Source organism: Acromyrmex echinatior, chromosome 9 (genome assembly GCF_024713525.1).
Source record: "Acromyrmex echinatior isolate Ae372 chromosome 9, ASM2471352v2, whole genome shotgun sequence".
Lineage (NCBI taxonomy): Eukaryota > Metazoa > Arthropoda > Insecta > Hymenoptera > Formicidae > Acromyrmex > Acromyrmex echinatior.
Genome location: NC_141860.1, coordinates 12,892,939 through 12,919,801, shown reverse-complemented (window position 1 = coordinate 12,919,801; position 26,863 = coordinate 12,892,939). Strand labels below are relative to the sequence as shown.

The following is a 26,863-nucleotide window of genomic DNA, read 5'->3' as shown; positions in this document are numbered from 1 at the left end:
ACGTTGAACGAGATGAAAAATGGCAAAGGGCGAGCTGCGCGTATTCCACAGGCGAATCAGGATTCGAATCGGCGGCAGTTAATCTTCTATCGGGTATTGTATTTTTGATACAGAGCGTTGCAATGCATTCCGCAATTCTGTCGCAGACGCAGAAGCTTTTCAAATTTTTTAAAAATTCAGTGCTTTGAATTTAGCCAAATATTGTAGCCAAACGTATCATATCAGGTATGAGTTATATTAATCATAAACAAATTTCTAAAAATAGTTTTAAATATATTTTAGCAACGATCTCTCTCAGATATATATGTATATTTTGTTACGTTAATAGAAGAGATGATGGTATTACGACTCTTATAGGTATAATGGCTCCTCTTAATATTTCCGTTATTTGATAGCAAATAATTCTAATGATTATTCATGGAATTATTTATTCAATAGCTCGCTGCCGTTACACCATGACGCTTATATGCCAATATACAGTAGTTAGCATTTATTATAATGCATTTTTATTTTCAAGCATTTCGAAATATTTTTCTCCCTCTCTCTCTCTCTCTCTCTCTCTCTCTCTCTCTCTCTCTCTCTCTCTCTCTCTCTCTTTCAAAGTACGTTTTAGAATTATAAAAACTTTCTCATTCTCCTTACTAGAGCGTATTATCGCTCAAATATATGCACACTTGAATGTTTTGTTCATTACTTCACATTTTATTTGACTATACACATTTCAGGTTGTGCAAAATTGAACAATAGCGAGAAGGACATTTTGCTAATATGATCTTATAAGAGTGATGACGGTTTTTTTTTTGAGATTTTCTTTTAAAAATAATTATTTGATAAATTGACTGATATAGCTATATTTATTATCTTGTATATTTGCTATCTTGATTTTGTATGACATTAAACAGTCTATGTATGCGTGAAAGAAGTTATGTGTATACATTTGCATATATTCCGCAATTTTTATTGTAAATATATAATTTTATAAAATATTATATAGATATTTTTAAAACCAATTTTTTAAATCTATTTTTATAAGGAGCCATTACCATTCCTATTTCTTTTCGATTCATTATACAGTACCGTCATTTTTTAAAAATGATATCCTAAGTACTAACTAAAATATTTCATAATTTTAAGTTTAGAATCGATTTAACTTTGACGAATGTTAAGAGGTCGTAGTACCCCACCTTCTCTTTTATCAAAATTGCGAATCGGAATAAAATATTATAATCTTAAGTATATCAATTTTTCCTGGTCTTACGTAGTCGATATTTTTATATCTCGCACGACCAGGATTAAAGTCAGAGACTGCATAGATTTTCGGATAATGATTCGAAATCGATTAATCATTCTTCCGGTGCCGAAGGTTTATCGCGATAAGAAATATTTTCCAAATTTTAACGGTCAGTGATCTTAATTCGTAGATAGAAGGTGTATACAATCTGAACAGATACGTATATGTCGCAAAATAAAATCGTTGTGCTTGGTTGTTCACGAACGCTGCAGTGAAGTAAAAAGTACACGACATAAATTCATTCAAAGGAAAACAGGATAAATGCATCAATGAATAAAAAAATATATTTTCTCTCTCTCTCTCTCTCTCTCTCTCTCTCTCTCTCTCTCTCGCTCGCTCTCTTCAAAATATAAGGTGAATATCTTTTCTCAGAATTAATTTTTTTCATACAAGTATAATAAAATTAACGATTTGAAAATTAATCAACACATAAAAGATAAGTACAAATCTAATGTAATAAAATATTATTTGCATTTCATAGAAATTTTCTAGAAAAATGAATGTGTAGATAATAAATACAAAAATATATCTCTCTCTTTTGAATTATCATTGATACATTTATCTCGTGATATTTCCTGTTGACAATTCAGTCAGTTGAAGTAAAACAAAGGTTAACGAAGGAAAGCAAGGAAAAAGGTGGAACTGTGTAATCCTAATAAGTTTCGCAATAAATTCTCACGAGCACTTTTACGCCGATACGCGGAAGAACTGTGGCCTAACGGAGTCCGATGTAGCTAAACGAATAAAAAAAAAGAAACGGAAAAAAGTGTATTTAACTGGAAACGAATCGGCGGTGAACGCGGGCAATGAGCCGTAACTATTTATAAATTACAAAGAAATGGAGAAGCCTCGAGAGGTAGTAGGACGGGGACGGCCGCGGCGGCGGCATTAAAAATCACGTGTTCCGCTTGAGCTCATAATCTCGTATAATCTTTTGCAAAGTTGTTAATACTCGCGGCTTACGGGTGTTAATTTAATATCCATACAGGTACGCCGACATTGAATATCCGAATCCCACCGGCTGTGCAGCTGTTACGGTCCACCAGCACAACGATAAAAAAATCCATAAAACTACTCACTCTGTGCGAGAGAGAGAGAGAGAGAGAGAGAGAGAGAGAGAGAGAGAGAAAGAGACAGAGAAAGCCCAGCTTCCCATTCCGCGTCGTGCGCGCCGATTCGTACGCCGTTTGTATCGCTCAGCGCCGCCCTCCGCGATGCTTTAACACGAGAACGATTTCTCGTTTCCATCGGCTGTATCCTTTCGATCTGCGTGGATGCTGCAAAGCACAATAAAATACAAGACTGAAACATAAGTAGTTCAAATAGAAAAACTTTGAGCATAAATTCTTACGTAACTTCTCGATTTTTAGTTCTCAACTGAAAGTGTCAATTCTCAAAAGTGTTTTTCGGACTTGTAATTGTTAAGATTACTTCGTTTGTATTTTAAATACTGTATTGTAGTACATATTAATATTCCTCAACTTGATTTGAACATCCTCTTTAACACTTTTAGAATAAATTTAAAATTAAACCACTCTTTTTCAAAGCTCAATTTTTTTAAATAAGATTCCATTCCAAAGAATTTAAAGAGTCTACATATCGATACGTTGGAGCTAAAGTAATCGATATATACGACATAAAAGAGAAATATTAGGTTATTCAAAATAAAATTTCTTTCCTCTACAGTCTAAACTGTCTGAAAAATATCGACTATTCCTATCCCATTGTTGATATATGAGTAAACGTTCGTTGTCGCGGACGTGACGAATTTTATTCGTATCCACTCCTGATGGCCGATGGTTTGCCGTGTTTGCTGCATATTCGCCGACCGATCCTACTCTCGACATACACGCGTGCGCACCGATGCAACCACGTATGCAACGATACAAACGCAGCCGTGTCCCGTTTCCCCCGTGTCGGACGTGGCCATTCTCGCTGATCCATCTCGACGTTATAGCGAGATTTATGGAGACGCCACTGTTGGAACCCGAGACTGAGACCGGGTGTGGAGGGCATAAAGTATAGAAGGGTGAAGAGGTAAGGAAAAAGACGAAGAGAGGGAGCAACGACCAGAAGACGGAGAGAGTATTTCGCGTGCGAAAACCTATGTGGGTAGAGTTGTAGAAAGAAAGAGAAAGAGAGACGTTCAGGACAAGAGGAAAAAAAGAGTATCTCAAAGCTGAGATAGAAAGAAATACCGTATGGAGGGAGCGAGGAAAGAAATGGGAAGAGAGAGAGAGAGAGAGAGAGAGAGAGAGGAGAGGAGAGGAAGGAGAATTCATCCTGGCAGCCATGATGGTCGCGGTAAGCGCATAGCGAGTCTGCCATAAGCGAGCAGCTGCCTTCTTCGTGTACCGAAAGTATTTATTTTCTCGCGAGATGAAGCACTTAAAAATTACTGAGACGTTGTTTCGCAAAACTGTAAGTGGGATTAATTGGTTCTGAGCGAATGGCAGGACGCTCAAGAATATCGACAGAAATTAGTAGTGACGTGAACTTTTCTCTCGCCCCCAGCGAGACGGCGCGGGCGAGAGAAAGCGGATGTTGTTATAAATCGCAGACGGTGTCGCGAGAGCTTTCGCAAAGAGATGTAGGAGTAGTTCAAAGTTACGAGTGGCGAACCGCTTATTCCCGACAGACAAAAGGTTTCCACCTTCGCACCACCGTCAAATCCCCGCGAAGCCCCCGGATATCCGGCGGTATACTTCACGGAATTTACTTTTAACGAAGTGGTGTCGCGCCATCGCCGTCGTGTTTTCGGCGCGTAAATACCGACGTCGTCGCACCTGTTTGTTCACCGCAATAATTGCTCGGCCTTTTCGTAATGACAATTATGATTTTTCTAACGTGACACAGCACGATCAAATTAGATAATGATGAAATAAAGGCTATTTGAATAGTGACGATAATGCGGTAATGTTAATAATGAATATTCAATAACGTCGCAATTATGACGTATGCGATATAATATATGATGCGCGATATTAAATTCTGGAAAGCAAAAAGTAAAGAAATAATTACTTTTGAAATTGACAAATTAAATGTAAAAATTTTATGATATATACTTCTATTAAATGTTAAATGTGTGTGTTAAATGTACGTTGATCAAGAGATAAAGATTTATTAATTCTTAATTTTTCAATGTACAATATATTTTGTCTGGATATACTGACGCATGTATATAATTTATTTCGTATATTTCATATATAATTATATAAAGTTCTTTAGTAATGTTTAAAAATCATTATTTTATGAGGTAAAACATCAAATTATATTGCATGTAAGATTAATAATATGAAAATCCGAAAATTCTCATAATGAAAAATTCTGCTGAACATGAAAGAAATAAGCACGGGTTAAAACTAATTCACGATGCAATAAAAGAAGAGAGGAGAGAAATATGAGGAACATTGAGGTAACGTTTCACGAGACAAACGAAAGGCGCGTCGAATTATGGATAGGCGAAAGGAACAACGAACGAGACATAGAGAGAGATAGAGAGAGGGAGAATGAGGAAGCGAGTCTGCGGCGTGAAATCCTCGCGAAGCCCTCGGATATCCGTCGGCTCCTTCACGGAATTTATTTTTAATGAAGTGGCGCTTTCGCACGCGCGCTGGTCCTCGCAAGATTTTCGGGAAACCTACCACGAATCCTCCGTGGCCACGGCAACGCTCCTCCTCGAATTTTTCTCTGTCTCTATCCCTCCGACGTGAGAAGAAGAGCGAAATAAGGGTGGTAGGAGGAAGAAAGTTAAGAAACAGGATAGGCAAGGAATACAACGATGAACGTAAGAGTAGCTCCGTGTCTTTCTCTCTTTTTTTGAAAAGTCCCTCTCGAGGAATACAAGACAACGCGCGTGCACGACCAGGATAGTTTTGCGAGTTTCGAGAGGTCGTAGGTGTGCGATACGTCGGGAAACGGAGTCGGAGGGATGGTAGATAATATAATGATGGCGTCGGCTGGGCGAGGAGGGGCGGGGCTACGAGGGGATCAATATTATCCTCCTCCACCTCCGTTTTCTCGTCCGTGCGTCTCTCTTTCGCTCTCGTTCTCTCTCTCTCTCTCTCTCTCTCATTCACTCACTCACTCACTCACTCACTCACTCTCTGTCTCTCCCTGTCTTTCTACACCCACGACTAACCTTCTCTCAGACTCCCCCTCGAAGTTCCCCTCTAGCGCGACCACCATCACCATCTCCACCCTACGAGAGAGAATGTCAGGTTCTCTCCCTACCGTCTCTCACAGCCTCCTCCTTTAGCTCGTCCTTCGGTTTCTCTCTCCTTCCTCCTTCATCTTGTAAAGGACGCGAACTCGCACGAATTCACGCGAACATTTCGCACGAAATGAACGAGATCGTTAACCTAGACGCACAAAAACGTAAAGAAAACGCATGTTACGTCGAGAGATTTAAATTTTTGATGTTTACATATCGCGACGGTGCTTTAAAATTTCTTACATTTTATAACAAAAAAAAACTCAATTTTGTGCCAATGTGAAGTGAAAGAGTCAGGCTCTTATATCTATTTGTGCTTAAATGTAACCATCGATAAGACTTAACAATACAAATTTACGCATGATTTATTCGCATATAGATTTTGCGAATAATGCAAATGCGGTAACTTGCTTTCGACTCTGATATTCGCTATTCGTCAAAATTTTTATTTCTAAAATATACGATGTATACATAAAAAAATAAAACCTATTCTGAAATTACTGATCTATTTACCAAAAAATATTTTGCAAAATTTAAAAGAGATAAACAGTAACGATTTATATAAATTTGATATTTATTTTACATAAATATACATTATTTTCGCAAACTTGTAATATTAATCGAAAACGGGGAATAGATATTTTAAGTTAATTTTATCAACAAACAGCAATTTCAAATTTTGATTCGATTTAATTATAAATTCGTTGTGGGCATATTTATAAATAGCGTAACAAATTGATGCTATAATATAAAACGATGCCCCCAATTCAGTAGAATATCGTCTGAAAACTGTTCCGCTTAAATAGGCCTTACTCAAGAGCCGGGCTCCGGTAAGACTCGGTTGTAAGACTCTCTTGACCGAAGAACTAACGGCGCGGCGTGGCGCGCAACTTCTGAGCGCAATGGAACAAATCGCGGTTACCCGGAGAGCCCGGAGCCCGATGTTAAGTCACGGGATTACCGCGGACGGGCCGGTGCGGTATTCGAGGGTGTCTATGTAGCACGTAGACCCGGTAGACGTATGTGCGGCGCGGAAGACGACCATAGGAAAGAGCGACGCCGACGATGAAATGGGACAGAACCGAGGGGGCTGTACGGGGGTGTGATTGATGAGGCATCCCCGGTCACGGTCTCATTACATTTATATAAGCTTTCGTAGATTGAGCCGAACGCGTGCGTGAGCGAGAGGAAGAAAGAGACCGAATGGAGGCTTACATGGTGGCGAGGGGTCGTGATTTGATGAGATTTTATTGCTCGAATGATGTGACGCGACCATTGTTCTCCGAGTCAGTTGCCAGACGAAAAACAATGGATTCGATTTACCGCATCAACTGAATTACTATCTATAATATCGATGTTTTCGACGTTACCGATGAGAATCGATTCGACGGTGCTTTAAATTTGTTAAACTTATTAAAAATTATACAACTACAGTAAACATGCAATTTTGTGTGAACACAGATTTTATGTATCGTAGCTTGGTGCGTCAATATTTTGTGAATATTCGTCAAATTGGATTGGAAATAGCTATTAATGAGATTAACATAATATACTAATTAATTATATCATTAATTATTATCGGAATGCGCGATGTGCCCGTTGGTATATTTATGTTTCAAGCGCGATTTCTCTCACGATTCACAGATCATTTGGTCAATATATAGGGTGATTTTAACATATTTTGTCACCCATCATGAGCAGGTAGAATCGAACTGAGTCGAAAAGTCCTCTACCATTTTGCAATTTTCGCAATAGTTAACAAGATATTAATTGCTAAAAATTGCCAAATATTGATCTTGAATAATTTTTTACTCAAATACTATCAACTTTATATATTATACAGAAAAATTGCAAGAGACAGAAATCATTTATTTTCTTCTCATAAAGTTCTGAGAATTTTTTTCAGAATTTTTAAATATTTTTTAATATATTTTCTCATGTTGGTAAAAATAAGAAAATGCAGTACTAAAAAGTTGAAAAAATTCTGAACAAATTTTTAGAGTTGAGAAGAAAATAAATGATTTTTGTCTCTTGCAGTTTTTCTATAAAGTTGATAGTATTTGAGTAAAAAATTATTCAAGATCAAAATTTGGCAATTTTTAGTAATTAATATGTCGTTAACTATTGTACAAACTGCAAAATGGTAGATGACTTTTCGACTCAGTTCGATTCACTCTACCTGCTCATGACGAAATATGTTAAAATCACCCTGTATAGTTGGAATCCAGTTGGTCAAGCGATAGTTTTCGCTCAAGTTCCGAGCGTATGTATGTACGTTCGTCGGATGGATTTACGAATCAAAAGCGTTAAGATTCTCCTGGGTCATTGCAGATAGCTTCAGTCAAGATTCCGCGACGCTGTTAAACTTTATGGGCGCGGCATCTTGTGTGTACACGCTGCGCCTTTGCGCGAGAGTTTATTGATTCTCGAGTCGCGGCATCTTTCGCCCGCCGTACCATTCTGTCCTATCGAATTTACTCCCTCCTGGCTTACCGTCGTCGCCCATGGTGCCGCGGCTACCGGGCCGCTTCGTAAAATCCAATGATGTTTCTCGTGCGGCTTACCGATGCGAAAAAAATTCGTACCTACGCGTATATCTCCCATGAGGGCAGGTCAAAGGTAAGTCGTTCTTTATTAACAAAAACCGGTAACATCGTATTAATTTCGTATAAATACTGTTGTAACAGGAATATAACGATAAGTATTATTTTTTTTTTTAAATTGATGTAAAGCTATGCGAATTAGTAAGCTTTTATGTTAGCCCTAATCGATGTTCCCAGGTCCTGAACATTATTTTCATTGTGAAAAATTGTTTATGATAAATATTTTTCACAATTTTACACATAATCTTATATTCCTCGGATTTCGATCTTCAAAATGAAAAAAATTATTCAATTATGTTAACTTCAAGCAAAGATACATTAATTTAAAGCACATTGAACCCGCGAATACCAATTAGGGTTAAAATTCCAATTTTCTTTTACACATCTACCCACCGTTATTGTCTTGTTAGAATTATTCCGTTAAGTTATACAATGAAGGTTACTAGCAAATTCGGGCTGTTACAGTGAAGTTCTAGGAATAATCGTTGAGAGGAAAGGACATTATTCTTCATTAGCTACTCTTCCGCCCCCACTTTCAATGACCCGTCGCGCCTCTTAGCGTTTCCACGGCGTGATCGTAAGGCCATCCATCTTACGGAGTATTCCGCCGACCTGCTTCACCCTCAGTACCTTTCCCCCTTTTCTTCCTATCTTGCTCCTCTTCTCTACCAGCTACTCAACTCTCTCTTCGTCGAATACTTACACCACGACCCTTCGCGTATGTCGCGTTTTCCTTCCCCTTGCCTTACAGTTACGCGAGAGCGACGTGTATCTAAGCGCAACCATCCGTATAATTGTTGGGGGCGAGCAGGGACGACGATGCGATGGGATGGGCGTCGTTAAGAAAGAGAGGCGCTGAAGAGAACTCGGAGGACGCTGGTAGGTTCGAGGTTGAAGGGCGAGCGAAGGAATAAGGAGGGTGGAAACGGCTGACGAAGTTCACCGTAGTATCGAGCGTGAGAGAAGGGCCGCCTTGAATTAACGCCGTCATATTTCAGGATGGAGAAGCTCGCCGGGGTTTTCTTGCTATTTGTCTCAAGACTCGCTTACCGTCTACCACGGAGCGGAACCGCCGCTCGTTGTTCTCTTCGTTGCGTTCGTGACTAATAACCCGTGGCGTGCGAACATTCACGAAATCTGGCAAGAAACGCTACGCATCGCTATGTCTTTCCTCCGTTTCCTTCTCCGTTTATTCTCAATGTACGAGCTGTATACGTTAAAAACAAAATCTGGGAACGGAGGGGAGCATCTGTACATTATGGAAAAAAATTATCTCTTTAAAATATTGGTTATGAAATATCGAAAAATATATTATATATATAATCGATATCTCTCTATTAAAGAACCCTGCACTAATTATACGAAAAATTAGATCCCGATGAAATGAATTAGTTTTCATATATTGTATAATATAGTTTACAAGGAACAAAAGATGTCATAGACACAAGGTTCAATAATAAATAATTTTTGAACTATGGTATATTAAAGGTGTAAATCAATTGTGTTCACACAGCATCTTTAATGCACCATAACTCGAAAATCATCCATTACCTTGAGCCTTGTGTCTACATCTTTTCTTCATCACACTATAAGTTACATTATGAAAATTAACTTGATAATTTTACTGAGATTTCACACAAATTTCCTTATAATTGCGAGGTCCTTTCTCAAATAACATTCTACACATTGTAATGAACAGACACATTTTTCTCGCAACGTTCTGTTTTTCTGTTTGCAGGTCTGGTTCAAGAACAGGCGGGCGAAATGGCGGAAGAAGGAGCGCAACGCGATGAACGCCGCCGCGCAGGCCGCAGCGGATTTCAAGTCGGGCTTCAGTACAGCCAGTCTGAACGGCTTCATCACCCAACCGTTTCCAGATCCCGACACTCTCTACAGTTCGTATAGCACGTACAACAACTGGGCGGCCAAAGTACCATCGCCGTTGAGCGGCAAGAGCTTTCCCTGGATGAACACTCTGGGCTCAGTTGTGCCTGCGGCATCGCATCATCATCATCACGCTCAGGTCAGCCCAGTGAATCCCTTTAACGCCGCAGCGACGTCGGTCGCAGGCAGCCACGTGGGCGGCATGTCAGTTTCGGTCGGTCAAGCGGCCACGTCCATGTTACCGGGCATGGGTTCTGGTCTCGGTGTCGCGAGCTCGCCGGTCGCCGCGTCCGGCGCGGCGTGTCCGTACGCGGCGCCGGCGGCACCGCATCATCCATATGGACCGCCGGTTTATACGCCTCACCATCGATCGCCCGAATCCTGTACAGTGATGACATCGAGTAGCATCGCGTCGCTACGAATGAAGGCGAAACAGCATAGCAGTGGTTATGGCGGCGGTGGTGGCGGGTCATTCGGCGCAGGTGGTACCACAGGCGGTACCACAGCCGGAAGTATAAGTCCCGTAAGTTCGAGAGCGTCTTCCGTTGGCGGTGGCGGTGGTGGTGGTGGCGGTGGTTTGAGCGCCTGTCAGTACGCGTTAACAACAGCGGCCGGGGCAAACCCTCATTCCCCGGGCGGCCCCGAGGCGCACGCTAACGCCACTGCCAGGGCCCAGGTCTGAGGCGAAGCGGGGGCTACGTCTAGCCCCCATCATCACAGCGTAACGAATCCGAATTCTGGAAGTTCCCTCAGCGGCGGCAGTAATCAAGTGGTGCCTCCGTCCGCCACTGCGGCGGCCGCCGCTACAGGTCAGCCGAGCGACAATCAGCTCAGGTCGCAAGAGTGACCCAGGCCTAGGTCCGCCGCCTCGCCGACGCTATCGTCGACGCCCTCGTCGACGACCTCGCATCCACATTATCTTATGTATGATGAGGACGGGACTGCGGCGGACCAAAAGATGGAAGTGGACGAGCGAGGTGTTATCGAGGCGAGTAGCATGATGAATCCCGAACAAGTGGTAGCAGCTACTGCCGGTGGTATTGGCGTGGGAGTCGGTGTAGGGGGACCAGGTACGGCCACTGGGACTGGTACCGGATTGACTGGTTACTGGCAACACGCGACTACCGCCACCGGCTACTGGCCATCGTTGTTCGACTGTTGGACGACGCCACCGATCGCATCCGGTTCACAGACGCTGTCTTTACCGCGGGATGACGATTGAGGTGACGGTAGAATTTTATCGACTACTCATGCGTTGGCGCTGTCCAGCTTCTCCCAATTTGTCGCGAAATCTCGTTTTGTTTCATTAAACATTGAATGTTTGATTTAAACGAAAATGACTCAGAGATATCACATTTATATTTCCGCTGAAAAACGCAAAAACGATTTCATTGTAGTTAATTAAAAATATATAGTAATAACTTCTTCATATGCCTTTATACAATTCGTAAGTATCGAATGCGAAGTCACTTATTGAATGTATTAATTGTAATGTAATACTTGATTGAAATTGAACGATGCGATGTAAATTTCGTCACAGAATTCGAAACATTTTATTTGTGAGTCTTAAATTTCTGTGACAGCTAATAATCTTCAATTTCGAGATCTTCGTGAAAATTAAGGGTAAAGCAAAAGGGTAAAAAACCAATGTCTATCACGATAGAAGAATTGACAGAACATACAGTTGCAAATATTTGATTACGTTGTAAATACAAGTATTATGCGAGTAATCGGCTACGTTGGATGCGATCGGCAAACTACAAGTTCGACTAGTCGATGAACTCACATATTTCTCAAGACAGATAAAAGTTAATGGAGTACAAATGTTAAACTTCCGCCGCGATGAAAAGTATATTTAATCCCCCTTCCTTCTTTTCATTTTAATATTTTTAATTAAACACGATATATTTATTATTCGAATACGATGCTATACACGATAAATATACACTGCGATAAAGCAACAAAATAGTATAATTGCGCTGAAAAAAAAAAACGAGAAGAAGCTTTCTCTAAAAGAATCATATAGCGTAAAACTAATGCTAATTGTATGCTGCATGCTTTAATAATTTTTTTCATATGTAAAATGTGAGGGACGGGGATTAATTTTTAAGAACAACGGCGCTAACAAAGATCTCTCGCGGATCACGTACTCACTATTTTGTAGATATATGTATAGTAGAACGCCGGCTCTTTATGCCGAGCGTAACTGTATACCAAAAAATTGTTACATTGTAATGACGATAATAACGATTATTCAGCAGAATACTAAAATATTATAGGCTGTAAGTAAGCGGATTGTGCGTTGTACAGTGTATGGAGCAAGGAGCATCCTATCGATTAGGCGTACGTTATAAATCTGAATTAGTATTGTCGAATAATTACTAAAAACAATATTCACAGTATCCTCGCGCGGCGCGTGCAATTGGATTTTTCAAGTCCGTCGATTCCTCTTCCTCTTCGTACTCTCATCGTTCCAACGACAGTGTTTAACTTATTCGTATATACCCTTGATTGTGTAACTAGAGAGGCGTTAACGTAATCAATGAAAATGTCCTATTTTTATAAGTAGCTTATTATTTGATAGACCACGCGTTGTGAGGCAACAAAACCAAAGTTAAACCCAAAAAATATCACGTATGTATAGTAATTATGCCGCGCGTTGAAGCCACAGAGATAATTGTATAAATTATTACACATAACGGGGGGAGTGTGGTGGTGCGTCGGGAGATTTTGACGGGATGAAACGACGACGAGACATGATGAAACGGCGCGAATCGATCGGCTTCGGAAAAGTCGACATGCGAGCGGCCGATCGCTATAAAGCTCGAGGTATAGTCACGTAAGATAGGCGTAAGAAACGACCGCTATTTTGTATGAATCCCAATGTCGTACAAATGTTCGTCGTAATCACATATCCCAGTCCCTGCGGTGAATGATTCGTAACGTCACGCAGAATGTTCTTCATTCCCGTTTGTCACCTCACTCGCTACGTGTAAACGTTCCTACTGGGCGATATTGAGCGCCGTAAAAGGCCCCGTTTGTAATCTAGTCACAATAAAAACCAATTCTATTCTAAAGCAACGACTCGGAACTGTATCCCCTACCCGTGCGAGAGTTCGCCGATAAGATTACAATTTTTATTTCGTACTAATTTGTTTTACGATCTAGCGATTTTCAAATTTTTTCGGCCTTCTTTTATATTTAAACTTTACAAGAGCCACTATAGTGAAACAATATCATATTTTGAGACAAAAAGTACAATGAGTAATATGAATTATAACAAATCTTATTCGAGAAAAACTGTTAGATTTTAAAAATAGACTCCCGTCTTCCAAAGATTAATGAATCTCTAAAAGAGGGTACAACTTTTTTTGTGACCGTTCAAAGATCGTTTTATTTTTACATTTTCTTATGTATTTGTCTTCACAAGAAATAAAAATTATTGTAATAATGACATTGCGTTCAAGGAAAAATTGGTACATCGAAGGAAAAAAAATTTTTGTTCACGCTGTTACAAAATCGCAGTCTCAGTTATGCTTCAAACATTTAAAAACTAATTCAGAGTTGGTTCAACAAATGATTGAAGCATAATTGAGATAACGATTTCGTAATGTGAATAAGGTTTTATTAACTTTATTTCATACACACACACACACACACACACTATGTATCTACTAACTGTTCCTTGTTAATCCACTCTAAATTAATTTTGAAATGATTGAAGTATAACTGACAGCAATTTCGTAACAATAAAAATTATTTATTTCAAACATTTTTAACTATTTATTCCTTGAGTAGCATCACTATTATGATAATTTTCAGTTTCCACGAAGAAAAATACATGAAGAAAATATAGAAATCAATTATCTTCAAACGGTTGCGAAAGAGTAAAAGTTGTACCATCCTTATTTATTAGGTGTTGGAATTAATTCGTAGCGTTTTACAAGTGATGGGAAGTACTTTCATTAATGTATTTTTTAATGCTCATGTGAAATAAATAACATTCTTTCATTAAAAAACGCTACGAATTAATTCCAACACCTAATAGATAAAAATAATTATATTCGCATCGAAAATATAGAAACAGAGGTGTGAAAATATAGTGATACCTTCGTATCACTCTTCGTATTGTCATATCACGAAATAGAAGACATCATTCGAAATGGGGAGATGTTGGGCAATGAATGCCGATACATGATCGTGCTATTTATAGGTAGTTAGTTATACCCCTCGGACATTGAGGGAGCATCGATAACCTACGCGAAGTCCACATGCATGCCAAGCGTGTAACGTATTGCATTACGGTGGTCGGGACGTGGCGATAAATTATGCACCCTCGGCTGGCACGCGAAGGGTCGATCGCACGTTGGTTCGCAACCACCCTCATGTGCTAAACTAAACTAAACGTATATTACAATGATCGTGGCGTCGTTAATGGCGCAGCAGTTATAAGATGTTGCACAACCCCGTATGTTTCCCTATTATATGCATACGACAGTCGCGCATTAAGAAAGCCACCAGCTTTATTACGATCTGGTGAATAATAACTTTCGAGAAGTAATACGTTAATTATATTAATTGCATCGAATTACTATTTGTTGATTTATATTATATTATTACAATAACAGCAGGTATTATTGTACTATCAATTTTAATTATATTGCAAATGCAACGTTATCATATTTTTTTTTGGGATCTCGGTAAGATTTTATTGCGCTACTTAAAATTCTTCCTAATTATAAGTCCAATGTACAAAGAACGTTTTATCTCTTCGCTAACTTATCTTCTTCCGTAATCTTATCATTCGTACGGCACACGACACTTTCCTCAAAATAATCTCCAAGCGCACTCCTTTAAAAACTTCGTTATATCATTTACAGTTAGAACGATTTAAAAAAAGCTTCTTTTCTTTATATGTATACTCTTTCAATATTTGGTGATATGTTAAAAGAAAAACTGAAAATAATTTTGTTGGATCATCCAAACAATTATGTAAAATACTAAAATAATTATGTAAAATGTTTAAACATTGACGACAATGCCGCAAAAAGTTTTAACATTCTAGCAAGTTTAAGCATACATAATTATTTTGATAGTCCAAACAAAATTATTTTCAGATCTGTATCTAGCTAAATTTTTAGATACTTCAGCAAAATTATTCCTTCCTAATTTTGTTTCATATATTCAGGAAAAAACAACAATGATGGCAACTATATGTAGATATAAATTATATAAGTGACAAAAGTTATATTCGTAGAATTAATACATAGTTTAATAAACTCTTTTATAATTATTGTAACCATAAAATAGTTTATTCAACAACTATGTACGTTAATACTATATAAAACTTGTACATTTGTCACCTATATAGTTGCTACTACTATGTCTTTCTCAGTATATTAAATTAAAATTATCAGATGCAGTATCGGCTTAATATTTCGATGAAATTTTTAACCATGTGATCTCGTGAACCACTAGATCTCGTGAAAAGAAATAAAAAGAGGAGTCTTCTCTCTGGGCGTCCTACTTTCTTCTCGCCTCGTTCCGTAACAACGAGTCACCCTCCACCTCTTCACCGGTCTCCAATTCAGAGCAGGTAATTCGGTTCTCGTCCGCCTCCGTACGTCTCCGACGAACATTTGAATACGGACGAGTTTTCAGGCGAGACGTGGCAGGAAAACGAGAAGCAGAAGGTGGAAGGAAATGGAACGACGCAGGCTAGGGGTGGGTCGCAACCCTGCCATCCACGTCTTTCTTCGACGAAATGACCTTCGCCAGTAAAAAGACGTGCCGGGACCGTCATCGTCTCCGTCGGCTTACGAACAGTCATCGTAACTCTCGAAACTTCTCTCGGCGGAGTGAAAGCACGTGGACGACACGGGATGAGGAGGAGGAAGCGGAAAGTTGAGGACCGTCACAGCGGGACGAATCGCGAGAGGGCGAAAGACGCAAAGACGGGCCCGTTGAGATTCGAGGATTTACCCACGGAATAAAATCCGATACAGTCTCGTGAATATGTTGTTCTTGCTTACGGCACGCTCGCTCTGCCATGGGCGACGCGATCTATTCCCCTGCGACGAAAATGTCGCTGTACTACATATACGTACTCTCGACTCAGGCAAATAAATGTTACGGTTCGACGCGTCACTATAATTTTCCTTGATGTTCTTACGATTATGGAATCATGTTAGATTTGCGATAACTAAGACAACTATTGGCGTTCAACTAAGATGGATGTGATTCGATGGATAATGTCAAAAGATACGAAGCAAATACTTTTACAAGAAAAGTAAAAACATTTTTAAGGTAAGAGCAATTAACGATTTCTTACGATAGATTCCGATAGATTCCGTGAGAATTATTTCTATGATTAATATTGTTGCATCTCGGTTATTAGTTGGAACGAGTGTTTTCACGAGGCTCGTCTCCTCTCGTTTACGCGCCGTAAAGTTTGCGCGAATCACGCGCTCAAAATATCAGGCGTCTGAGTAAGATAAAATGGCAATTAACATTAACTTGAGCAACGTGTCTCGTAAGGGGTCATAAAGATACCGAGCCGCGTATCTGCGCCATCATCGCGACGTTATCGTCGTTCTTACGCATTGGCGTAATCAACACATTTGGCAGGTTTCATGAAAATTTCGCACCTTCATATTTTTATCTCATGTCGTCAATTCGCGTAACCAAGGTCAGTATAAGGTTCAGCCAGAGTAGCTGACAACATTGATAAAAGAAATTAATGACATTCAACGTCAATGATCATCGCGAGATATCTACTTTCAACATTTTAAGAAATTTGCTTCTATTTTTATTTGTCAGGAAGTTTTGACATTCAAATAGGTGAGATATATTTACACTTTTCGCCTAAATAATCCTTACGCTTAAATGTGATCGATGTTAATTGTAAAATGTTGAATTTTAAATGCAGTAATTTCTGCGCGACGTCATTTCCTCCCGCTTTTCTGCTATCCTATTGTAGTCCTTTATGCAAACTATTGCATGGCACTATATTGCGCATATACCATATAGAGTGGATCTCAGGTATGGTGTTATTTATTGCCGGTACGTGAGATATCGTCGGTGGTACCGCCGTCTCGAATCAAGCAAACCGTTCTCGAATTCAACTTACTTTCAAAGCTGCTTCGACTTCGCTGGTACTGTTCGTTCTCGTACTGAAAAACTTATTAGTGCAAAAATAATGTGTTTCGTAAATCAGATTCCGGTAAATCAGATTTTTCCGACAACTGATACTTGTTATAAAATCGTGATTCAATTTGTAAAACTTAATTTTTGCACAATACTTTTTTATGTAAATATTTAAAATTAATAAATTTTCTTTTATTATATTTTTGTTGAGACTCGAAAGTCCTTTTAATTATTACACGTAATTTAAATATTATGTAGTATATACATTAATATTTGTTATTATTGTATAAATGTTTCTTATACCTTCTAACTCTTATTTAAAAGTCCTTAAATCTTAATGTTACTTTGATACTTAAATAACAAAAGATTTGTTTTAAGTCGATCAGAATTTTAATAAATTATTGTTTCGCTTTGTCGTAAGAACTATAACATCTGCAAGCCTATGTCGATCGGTCCATTTAACGTCGATTGTTTTCGCGCATGGCAATCAGTCAGAGTGCGGAACGTTGTACTTATGCATGAACGCTTGCCATAAAATCGAACTGTATTCGCATTTTGTCTCGGACGAAATTCAAACGGCCCGATATATCAAGCGACGAAATGAATGCGACACATTCCATTCGTATAAGATAATAAATTCTTTCTCATTATTAAATTAAAACAGTATAAATAAATGATAGCAATCGTAACAATTAAAATTCCAACACATTGAGTGAAAAAAATTATAATTATAAGACATCCAATAATTAATTAAACGTACATTGAAATTTAAAAAGGGATAAAAGATCTCTTATTTGTCTAAAAACTCCACGAGTTAAGTGACAAACAACATTTCTAATTTTTTCATAAATAAAAGAATACATTTTGATCTCGCTTTTGAGTGTATAGTGCGAGTATCTTTACTAAGATTTTTACGACCAATGTTCACTTTGTGAATAAAAAAAGCACGCTCTTTGATTATAAAAAAATGTTTTTTTATGCAAACGATGCACAAGTGCATCGTCAAAATGCGTTTGTGGTTACGTTAACGGTTTGGATCGCTAGTAAGTGTTGTAGCACGCCTATAAAGTTGGTACGTCGCGGAGACCATGCATAGATGCATATAAGGATCAGCGAGGGTACTACATAATGCATCACCGCGATTCTCTCCTACCCCATTGTGTGCGTGTGTGTCTATCCGGCGTATACGGCATCGACTAACGTGTTTCAAATGGAGCCCTTTGTGGCTGCGGCGTCGGCGTCGAGATTGAATATAAACGCGGGAATAAGAAGCCATTTTATCACGCTTCCCGTTGAGCTTTTACTCTAGTGAAATTGAGGGCTTAGGGCGGGGGCTTAGAGAATTGGGAGAATTCTTCCTCGGCTTCGTTTGCCGCGAAAATGAAATGACGTTGCTTCGTCGGGAAGAGAAAACCGGCTCCGCCGGTTTCTCTACCCGCGTTTAATTCTTATGGTAATCGTTAGCCACACGCTTTCGAATATTCTGGCTCACTCGGTGTTACTTCGGTAAAAGCGGAGCAGCTTTGCGATACGAATCTCGCGGAAATAAGCGCACGTTTAAATTTGCTTGTACTTAACGAACAAACGCTCTTGAAATCTGAGGTACAAACTATGTTGAAACTTGGAAAAAACAAAATCGAATTGAATTATTGCTTTGGCGAAAATCCAATTATTTCAGATTATTCTTCGTTAATCCTTAATTGCAAATCTAATTGCGAATAATTTAGAAAAATGTGTATCATTTGAGATATCTGATTGAGTTCGTGAATTACGTATTTCATTATAAATACTGAGTATTAAATCGGAATTCCATAGCGCAAGTTCTATAATACCCTCGGTAGCGACACAGAAGAAAAGGTCGCGACTGTCAGGATAAAAAGAACGCGCATTCGACGAGCACGCACGAAACGGTGTCGTTAAGCGCGACTGACGCATCATGATTCAACGTTCTGTCGTGGAAGAGGATTCGAAACGGAGAGCCTGCACCTGCAGGGCACTTTGAAGTAAGGTAGGTAATCCCTGCTCGCACGACGGCGACTAAGCCTTCATGATTTAGAAGCTCTTGGAGTATTTTAAGAGTCCCCTTTGCTCTGCCACCCCCGAAAACAGCCGCTCGTACAAGCGCGTTCCTGTGTTTAGAAATGCAACACTGTCCACCGTCGTCTTGACTTGGCTAATCTTCCCATAGTTATGTTATCACTATGTTCTCAGTATCTCTATGTTATGTCCTAATCTCTGAGAATAAGTTGCCATTCCAAAAGTGAAAGCTTCCGTTCCACAAGTCAAATTTTAACTTTTCACTCAACTCACAAATAATAATTAAGTTTACTTGTTTGATGTATGTATATTTCCAAAAGAAATTTATATTTTAATAAATAATAAAATCGCGTAATTATTTGTAAGAATAATCATAAACAAGTGCTGTACCTATGTATAAAAAAGTATCGTGAGAAATTATAATATTCTTTTATATCATTTAATTCATAAATATACTTTTAAAAATTCATAAGTATCTAATGGACACATATAGGAGATGTAAAAAACAATGTTTATATTATAATTGTTTACAATCGAAAAACACAAAATACAATATATTATTTTTAATCTACATATAAAACTTGCAGATATGTAAGACGAGGAGAAAAGTTTGCGATTATTATTATCATGCTATTAAGAATACATAACGAAATCGATCATTGTATCTTTTTTGATTTGTTCGAGAGAATCAAATAAAGGTAAAATTAGTTCATGGAAGAGCAATACTAAAATTTACTCGCCAAGCGAGCAAACGATTCCGGAAGAGTGTATGCCATGTACATGTACGCAAAACTAACTCGTTGTAGAAGTCAGCTCAGGTAAAGAAAAAGAAAGAAGGTTGTCGAGATATCGTAAGAGAGAAACCTTTGGCCATCCTCTGGCAATGGCCCTCTTCAGCAACGTACCTCGAGAGCAGGCTAACCTCTTGGGCTACCACCTTTTCCAACCTAGCAACTACCCTCCGCCCTTCCCTTTTCTCGCTCGTTGAATCTAATTACATCCGCCAAGACCCACCCGCCCCACAAAGTGAGCGGAAACTCACGGGAAGTGCGGGAGAGATGGAAGGAGGGACCAGGAGGACCAGAACGAGGGAGAGAGAGATTAGACCCAGGAGATAGGGAGTAATAGAAAGAGATAGGAGAAAGCAGAGGGAGAGCTAGAAAGAGGGAGAGAGAGAGAGAGAGAGAGAGAGGCAAAGAGAGGGTGAGCGTGGAGAAGCAGAGCGTTGCCAGGCGACGGAAGCCATCTTGGAGGGTTGCAGCCACTAATGGCCTAATGAATTTAATGGAGGCTCCCCGATATAGAGTAACAGGAGAACCAAGGTGGAGAATAACGGAGGCGAAAGAAGAGAAAAGGAAGAGATTGGGCGTAGAAAGAGAAGAGTGCAAGTTGCCGTCGTCGTCGTCATCGTCGTCGTCGTCGTCGACACTCTTCGCGCTTCTAATTCTCTCCAATGTCGGTGAACAGCAAACGGTGAGATTCTGATGTAGAAATGCAGAGAAAAAACGGTCGTGGACAGACAGCAAGTAAGAAAAGAGAAAGGGAAGAAAATCGTCGGTTTTCCGGACTATACCGAGCGCGACGGGGGTGCATTAACCGAGCGTACCATTCGGAAATCCGAGAATGGTCTACCACTCGGATTTTCACAATTAAGTAAAGAACGAGTGTCTGTCTGTCGCACGTGGGAAGAAGTGACGACTTGCTTCTCGCAAAAGTCGAAAGTAACGAATAGGGTAATAACTGACAAGATGTATCAAAAATAATAGCTGCAATCTTTTATATGTGTGTGTGTGTGTGTGTGTGTGTGTATACTTTTCAAATATATAAAGAAAAACAATTATTTCTTATAGTTATTGCGCAATTTTGTACTACAATTGTATTACAAAATCATAATTATGTGCACATACGTTAACACATGTTTGCTTGATCAAGTCATATGAATATCTGTTACCAAAGCTTGGTTGAATTAATTATCGCTGCTGCATTGTCGACGTCTCCCACGTAATGTCAGCGAATGTTAACGTAAGCCTGTTCCCTCGCAAGGTATTTCGAGAGATTCGAGATTGATCGCCGCGTGCCTCACTCATGCGTGCGCGTGAGATGCGTCACGAGATGGGACAGCGAAAGAATAATTCTATGTTAAAACGAAGAAAAAGAAATATGTCGCGTTTACGGCGACAACGAGGGCGTCGTTTGCCAGTACGTGCGTGGCGAACGATCCGAGAAGGCGAAAAAGTAATAACGGTTACAGGTGGCTTTTAAACCTCCCTCCCGATTCACCCGGCCTACGTTCACGCGGAAAGAAGAGAGAGAGAGAGAGAGAGAGAGAGAGAGAGAGAGAGAGAGAGGAGTTAACTTCGTTAATTATTCCTAATTTTATTCAGCCTTTCCTTCGTTTTGACATTAATAAACAAGATGGATAAATTAACGGATACGCCCACAGTTTAAATTACGATTGGCAAACAAAGTATCTCGCACGCGAATTCTTTTTTATTCTGCGAAATTGGCAGAAGTAAACGAACTTCTAACATTCTAGATTCAATCGTGAGTATTATCTAAGGCAACGTTTATTGCCTAAACGGTATAATGTCGGATTTCTCACTTTGATATAAGATTGCAAGCGTTGGAAAATAATTTCTGATAAGATTACGCGCGTTGTAAAAAAATGCAAGAACTGTACGTATAACTCTTCTATACATAACTGTTCAATACATTAAAAAAACAAAGCAAATTTTAAGGTTAAATCTTCAGGTAATCCAAACTTATAATTTTGATTTCTTCAAAAGTATCACAAAAGTACTCTTTGTAAATTTGTACTTCGACTCCAGTTTGCGTTCATAAATAAGTGATTCGATTTTTATTTGAAATAAAGCAACAAAAGAAGCAACACAAAAACTAGAATAAATTATAAAAAAAATTATAACAAAAACATTGTGATAAATGTATATAATATAAATTATATGCTGATAGATTAACTTTCAAAACAAAATTTAGGTAAAGTATGTTGTAAAAAAATCGAGGCATTTTGATTATTTTAAAATAAGACCAAAAATATATAAATAGATACCTCATATTCAATGCAAATTAATTAAATTGCAAACATTAATAGCAAACATAATAATGCACATATACATGTACATCAGTGATACCCCACTAACAGTAAAGTTAATAAGACATCGGCTTCCCAACAAATGGAAGACGCGCAGAAAACGACGTGCTATAAGTGCTGCGTAAACACGCGCCAACGTAATTGAAGCGGTGCGAAAAACGCGGTGATTCTCGTCGTTCTTCTATCTATGTTGATTTGGCGTAGGTTACAACTGTACGTTATACACGGTTTTCCTATCTTTACAATAATCTCATATCGTATGCGCTAGTTATCAGCGTGCAAACAACCCTTTCGAGGGGACCACACGCGCGCGTGTTTCACTCGAAATTTATCTGATTCGTGCGATGCGTATGCATGAGCATGGGCCTTCTCTATTGCCGTATCTCTTGCTCGTACTTTGCAGCCACAATAAGTTCTTATGAAACTCTGCGAGCATGTAACGTAATTGTAACGCGGAAGTAAGTTATGATATCGAAGTATCTCATCCGTCTTTAATATCAGTAAAACTCATTTTAGTAAAATCGTTTGAAAATCGTCAAAGATAATAATCATCGTTAATAATCAATTATTCAGTATATAAAAAGTCTATAACAAATAATAAATTATTCTGGCACTTTAGCCGAAAATCGATAAAAAAAAATATCGATTATTCATAAATAGTCTAACATATGTTTACAAAAATATTAATAACTTAGTGTGAGAAAAATCGCGATTAAAATTCTGTAACTGAAAAATGAAATTAATAATTTTTCCGTTACCACAAATTACCAAATTATAAAAGATCAAAGAACAAATTAAATATTCTATTTCAGGAATACAATATAAAATTCAATTATTACAAAAGAAGTATTACTCGATTGAATCAAGTATACGTATCATTTTCGAACCTCTGAAAATGTATCAGATAAAAATAAGGCGTGTCGCTGAAACCGAGAGAAATCAGTTGGTTTGTTGAGTTAGAAATGAATAAAAGAGTCGGTAGCCCAGGGAAAATAGGGCGATGGGAGAGCCTGCAGGGTAACTCCTCGAGTAGATGAGACAGGATTGAATGGACATCGCGAAGATACGGGATAAGGTGGTGAACAAAAGAAAGAGAACAGGATAGCGAAAAAAGGTAGAAAATGTGATGGAAGTAAAATCAAGAACAAAGAGCGAGAAAGGACGAAAGGGCAAATAAGCAGAAATGAGGAGAGAGAGAGAGAGAGAGAAAAGAAAGGACCACAGGGGAATACACGAGCGATGAGACGAGACCGGATGAGATGAGATGATAGTGTTGCATGTAGCGCGTGCGCGTACCGACTCAATAAACATCCGTGGAAGCCTCGGTAAGACCCGAGCTGCGCTCTGGATTACCGATGCTACTTTCCTTTATTTTTCCCGATGCAACGCCCACACCCCTTTCACTCTCTTTCCTTTCCTCCGTCTTTCTCGTTTTCCCTTGTCATTTCCGTCGCGTTACTTCCCTTTCACGATCTTTCCGCCCGTCGTCGTTCTCCGTTTCTCTCTTTCACCCGCGCGCCATGTTGCTATTTTTCTCTCCCGTTCGCACACGCCGTTGCCTTCTTTCTCTTTTTCATTCTTGACTCGCCCACGATTCCCTGTCCTTTAGTGAAACAGATGGAGAATCGTCACTCTCAAACTGTTTCCTCGTCCCGAATTGTTACTTTCTCAGCCGAAATGGAAACTACCCCGGTATCCTATTCCCTACTCCTACGCTAAACTGAGCTCTCGGATAATCCACTGATTTGTCCGGTAATCACGAGCTACCGGCCTTCGTCACCAGCCTTTGATGCTATGGTACTCGATGAGTCGCGAGTCATTCAAGCCGCAATACGCCGCACCGTTAAATAAACTGCATAATACATTTATATGAAACTGCAATAAAGTATTAATGGCTCTCCAATCGCAGATACTTAAAGAAATTTCATAAACACAATTTTAATTTTATAACAACAGATTCTTTAATAAATTCGAAGAATCGCCAAGGAATTATTTGAAGAGAATGTAGAGTAAGATTAAATTATTTGTTACATTATATTAATAAATTTACACGGAAAAAAACGGGATTTTGCTGAAGTATTTAAAAATTTGGTTAGATCCAGATCTTAAGATAATTTTATTGAATCATCAAAATAATTGTGTAAGAATCTTAACCCTTACCCTACAAGTATGGATCACTAGTGACCGAGTGATTCCTGTTCGTGTAAGTTTCTTTGAGTCTTTCGATAATTATAAATTATACTACGTTTTATTATTTTCCAAAATGAAGTTTCAATATTTATTCTAGAAAGTTGAAAGCATGTTGGTGAATTTTTAGAGACTATTTTGAATTATTCTGAAAAGGTAAAAAAAAAATCAACCACGATTGTATGGAGACACTAAATTGTATCTTGTACGATAAGAATTAAGTATAATGAGCAATGTAAAAAATTTCGACGATTATTTTGATCCAAAAAAAAACGACTTTCCAATTTGTATCTAATTTTCACAATATTTTTACAATTTTTACTTAATTTTCTTATAAACAATTTTTATAAGATACTTCAATAAAGCTCTTTTCCCGTGTCATTAAAATAGAATTCGTAAAGTCAGAATGATGGATTTTACGAAGTAAAGATTTACAGTATTGCTGCAATCTCTTAATATTCAACATTAGATCTTCATTAAAACTCCAGCTTGGTCAAGGAATCAGAAATTGAGATCGGTGGATTTGGGACATCTCGTTGAAGTCTGTGATATAAATCGGAGACGGGTATATAGGGGCATACTAGGCGAAGCGATTTCCCTTCGGGGCGTAAAGCCGATAATCGATGAATCGAACCGCGTTTAATCATTCTTTCGAGCAAACGAGCGAGCAAGCGAGCCTGGGTGGTTTTTAGCGCGAGCGACGCCCGCCGCCGCGCCTGGCGAAAGACAACGAAGAGTGCCGCCTAAAACCGATAATTGGCGACCGAGATTAACGTTTCTGTTGTCTCTGACGACGGAATAATGTGTACACTCGTACCGGCCGGCTCGCTCGCTCGCTCTGCCATTGGCTCTGCCATGTGACTGCCATTAAAATCTCGGAAAGCAGCGAGAGCGAAGCACCCACCGTAACGGCCGAGTCGAGCTGAGCTCCCGGTAGAGATAGGTACATAAAACCGCTTTTACGGTGAAGAGATTAGCCGACGGATTTCGGCGCGATCGCGGACGATTACGCGCCTTATAATATTTTAGTACTGACGATTAAAGGATTGGCTTCGCAGCTGATTCGCAAAACCTTTTCGCGGAACCTTCTCGCGCGATACTCTCGAAGCGCCGAGTGATCGAGAACGTTCAATCGGTAGAATAATTTTCTATTCGTACGATTCGAATATAAATCAAATGTGTAATCAACGTTGCTGACAATGAGTCATCTGTTATGTGAAAACGTGATAAATATTTGATTTAATGATTACCACGCGTGTATAAAATGCGGAATATATTGTGCATCAAATGGATTAACGTTTTAATTTGCAATATTACTGCGACTTTATTAATTGATTTCTATTTCTCTGCATAGAAAGGCAAGGATGTTTATATCATAATAATATCAATTAAAAATATGATATTTTTTTAAATCAAATGAATTTTCGCAAATAACATTTTGAGATGCAAACGTTGCTTATATTACACACAAACAGATTTTAGAGATTAGTGATTTCGAAATTTAGAATTGCATCTATATTTCCATAATTCTGTTTATCTACGTGTGAAAATGTCTGTTTAGTTATCTCGAAGATTTTCTTTATTAATTGTAAGTTTTGATTAATTTTTGACAATGTAAAGAAATACATGGAAATGATGGAAAAAAAATGATATACGCTGATAAGATAGATCTTACAGGGATATCGCTGCTCTCGGCAGCTAATGAAAAACGCGAGCGAAGGTGCTCGAATGCGAAGCAAGGATGATGAGTGGCGAAAGAGCAAGTATAAAGGAGCGGAGGAACGGAAGTACCCGAGGATGTGAAGTAGGGTGATTTTGCCGAGGCCTTCTAAGCGGCAGGATTAAGTGCTACGTAAATTCTACCGCGTGCTCCTCCTTTCTTGCATGGATAAAGAATCACCGTCGCTTGGTTAGACGCATCGTCGACGTAAGAAAAGTGAAAGTCGCTTCGCTGTGGACACAAAAGGATTGCAGAAGGGATTACAAGAGTCTCGATAAGACGGAAAAATATTCCGCAGCTCCCACGGGATCATTACTTTATCTCAATAAACAAGAGTATCTTTAATTATCGACAATGATGTTACTTTGTATTATATTTTTGTAGAAAAATAGATACAAATACTTCATCGTAAACAATCTGCTAGTCGATTAATTAAGAATAATATAAACTTAAACTATAAATTAAATTTTGAAAAACAAGGATGAATAAGATTTAAAGAATTTTACAATTAAAAAAGAAATCTTGTTAATTCGTTCGTTTCTTTGGCAGTAATTGCTGTGTTTTCAAAAATCATTATATTATTGAATGATTTTTTAAATAATGATACAAAAGTTGTAGTAGAACCTCATAAATTAATAATACAAGATGAAAGTTTGCATTTACAAATTCAATG

The 26,863-nt window shown here is 38.7% G+C and overlaps 2 protein-coding genes and 1 long non-coding RNA gene across 5 annotated transcripts in view; 2 read left to right on the top strand and 1 right to left on the bottom strand.

The window, feature by feature from the left end:
• Ptx1 (pituitary homeobox homolog Ptx1) overlaps positions 1-10,679 on the top strand; it is a 36,744-nt gene extending 26,065 nt beyond the window's left edge. For both annotated transcript variants that reach the window (XM_087409350.1, XM_011062625.2), the window contains exon 4: positions 9,846-10,679. In XM_087409350.1, coding sequence (XP_087265476.1) covers positions 9,846-10,673 — 828 coding nt within the window. In that variant the 3' untranslated portion in view covers positions 10,674-10,679. The remainder of the gene's footprint in view (positions 1-9,845) is intronic.
• LOC147908640 (uncharacterized) overlaps positions 1-26,863 on the bottom strand; it is a 91,584-nt gene that overhangs the window by 63,688 nt on the left and 1,033 nt on the right. The gene's annotated exons all lie outside the window — the stretch shown is intronic.
• LOC147908641 (uncharacterized) lies at positions 10,691-13,068 on the top strand. The gene has a single exon (XM_087409351.1). The coding sequence runs from the start codon at positions 10,914-10,916 to the stop codon at positions 11,211-11,213; it is 300 nt and encodes a 99-aa protein (XP_087265477.1). The 5' UTR covers positions 10,691-10,913; the 3' UTR covers positions 11,214-13,068.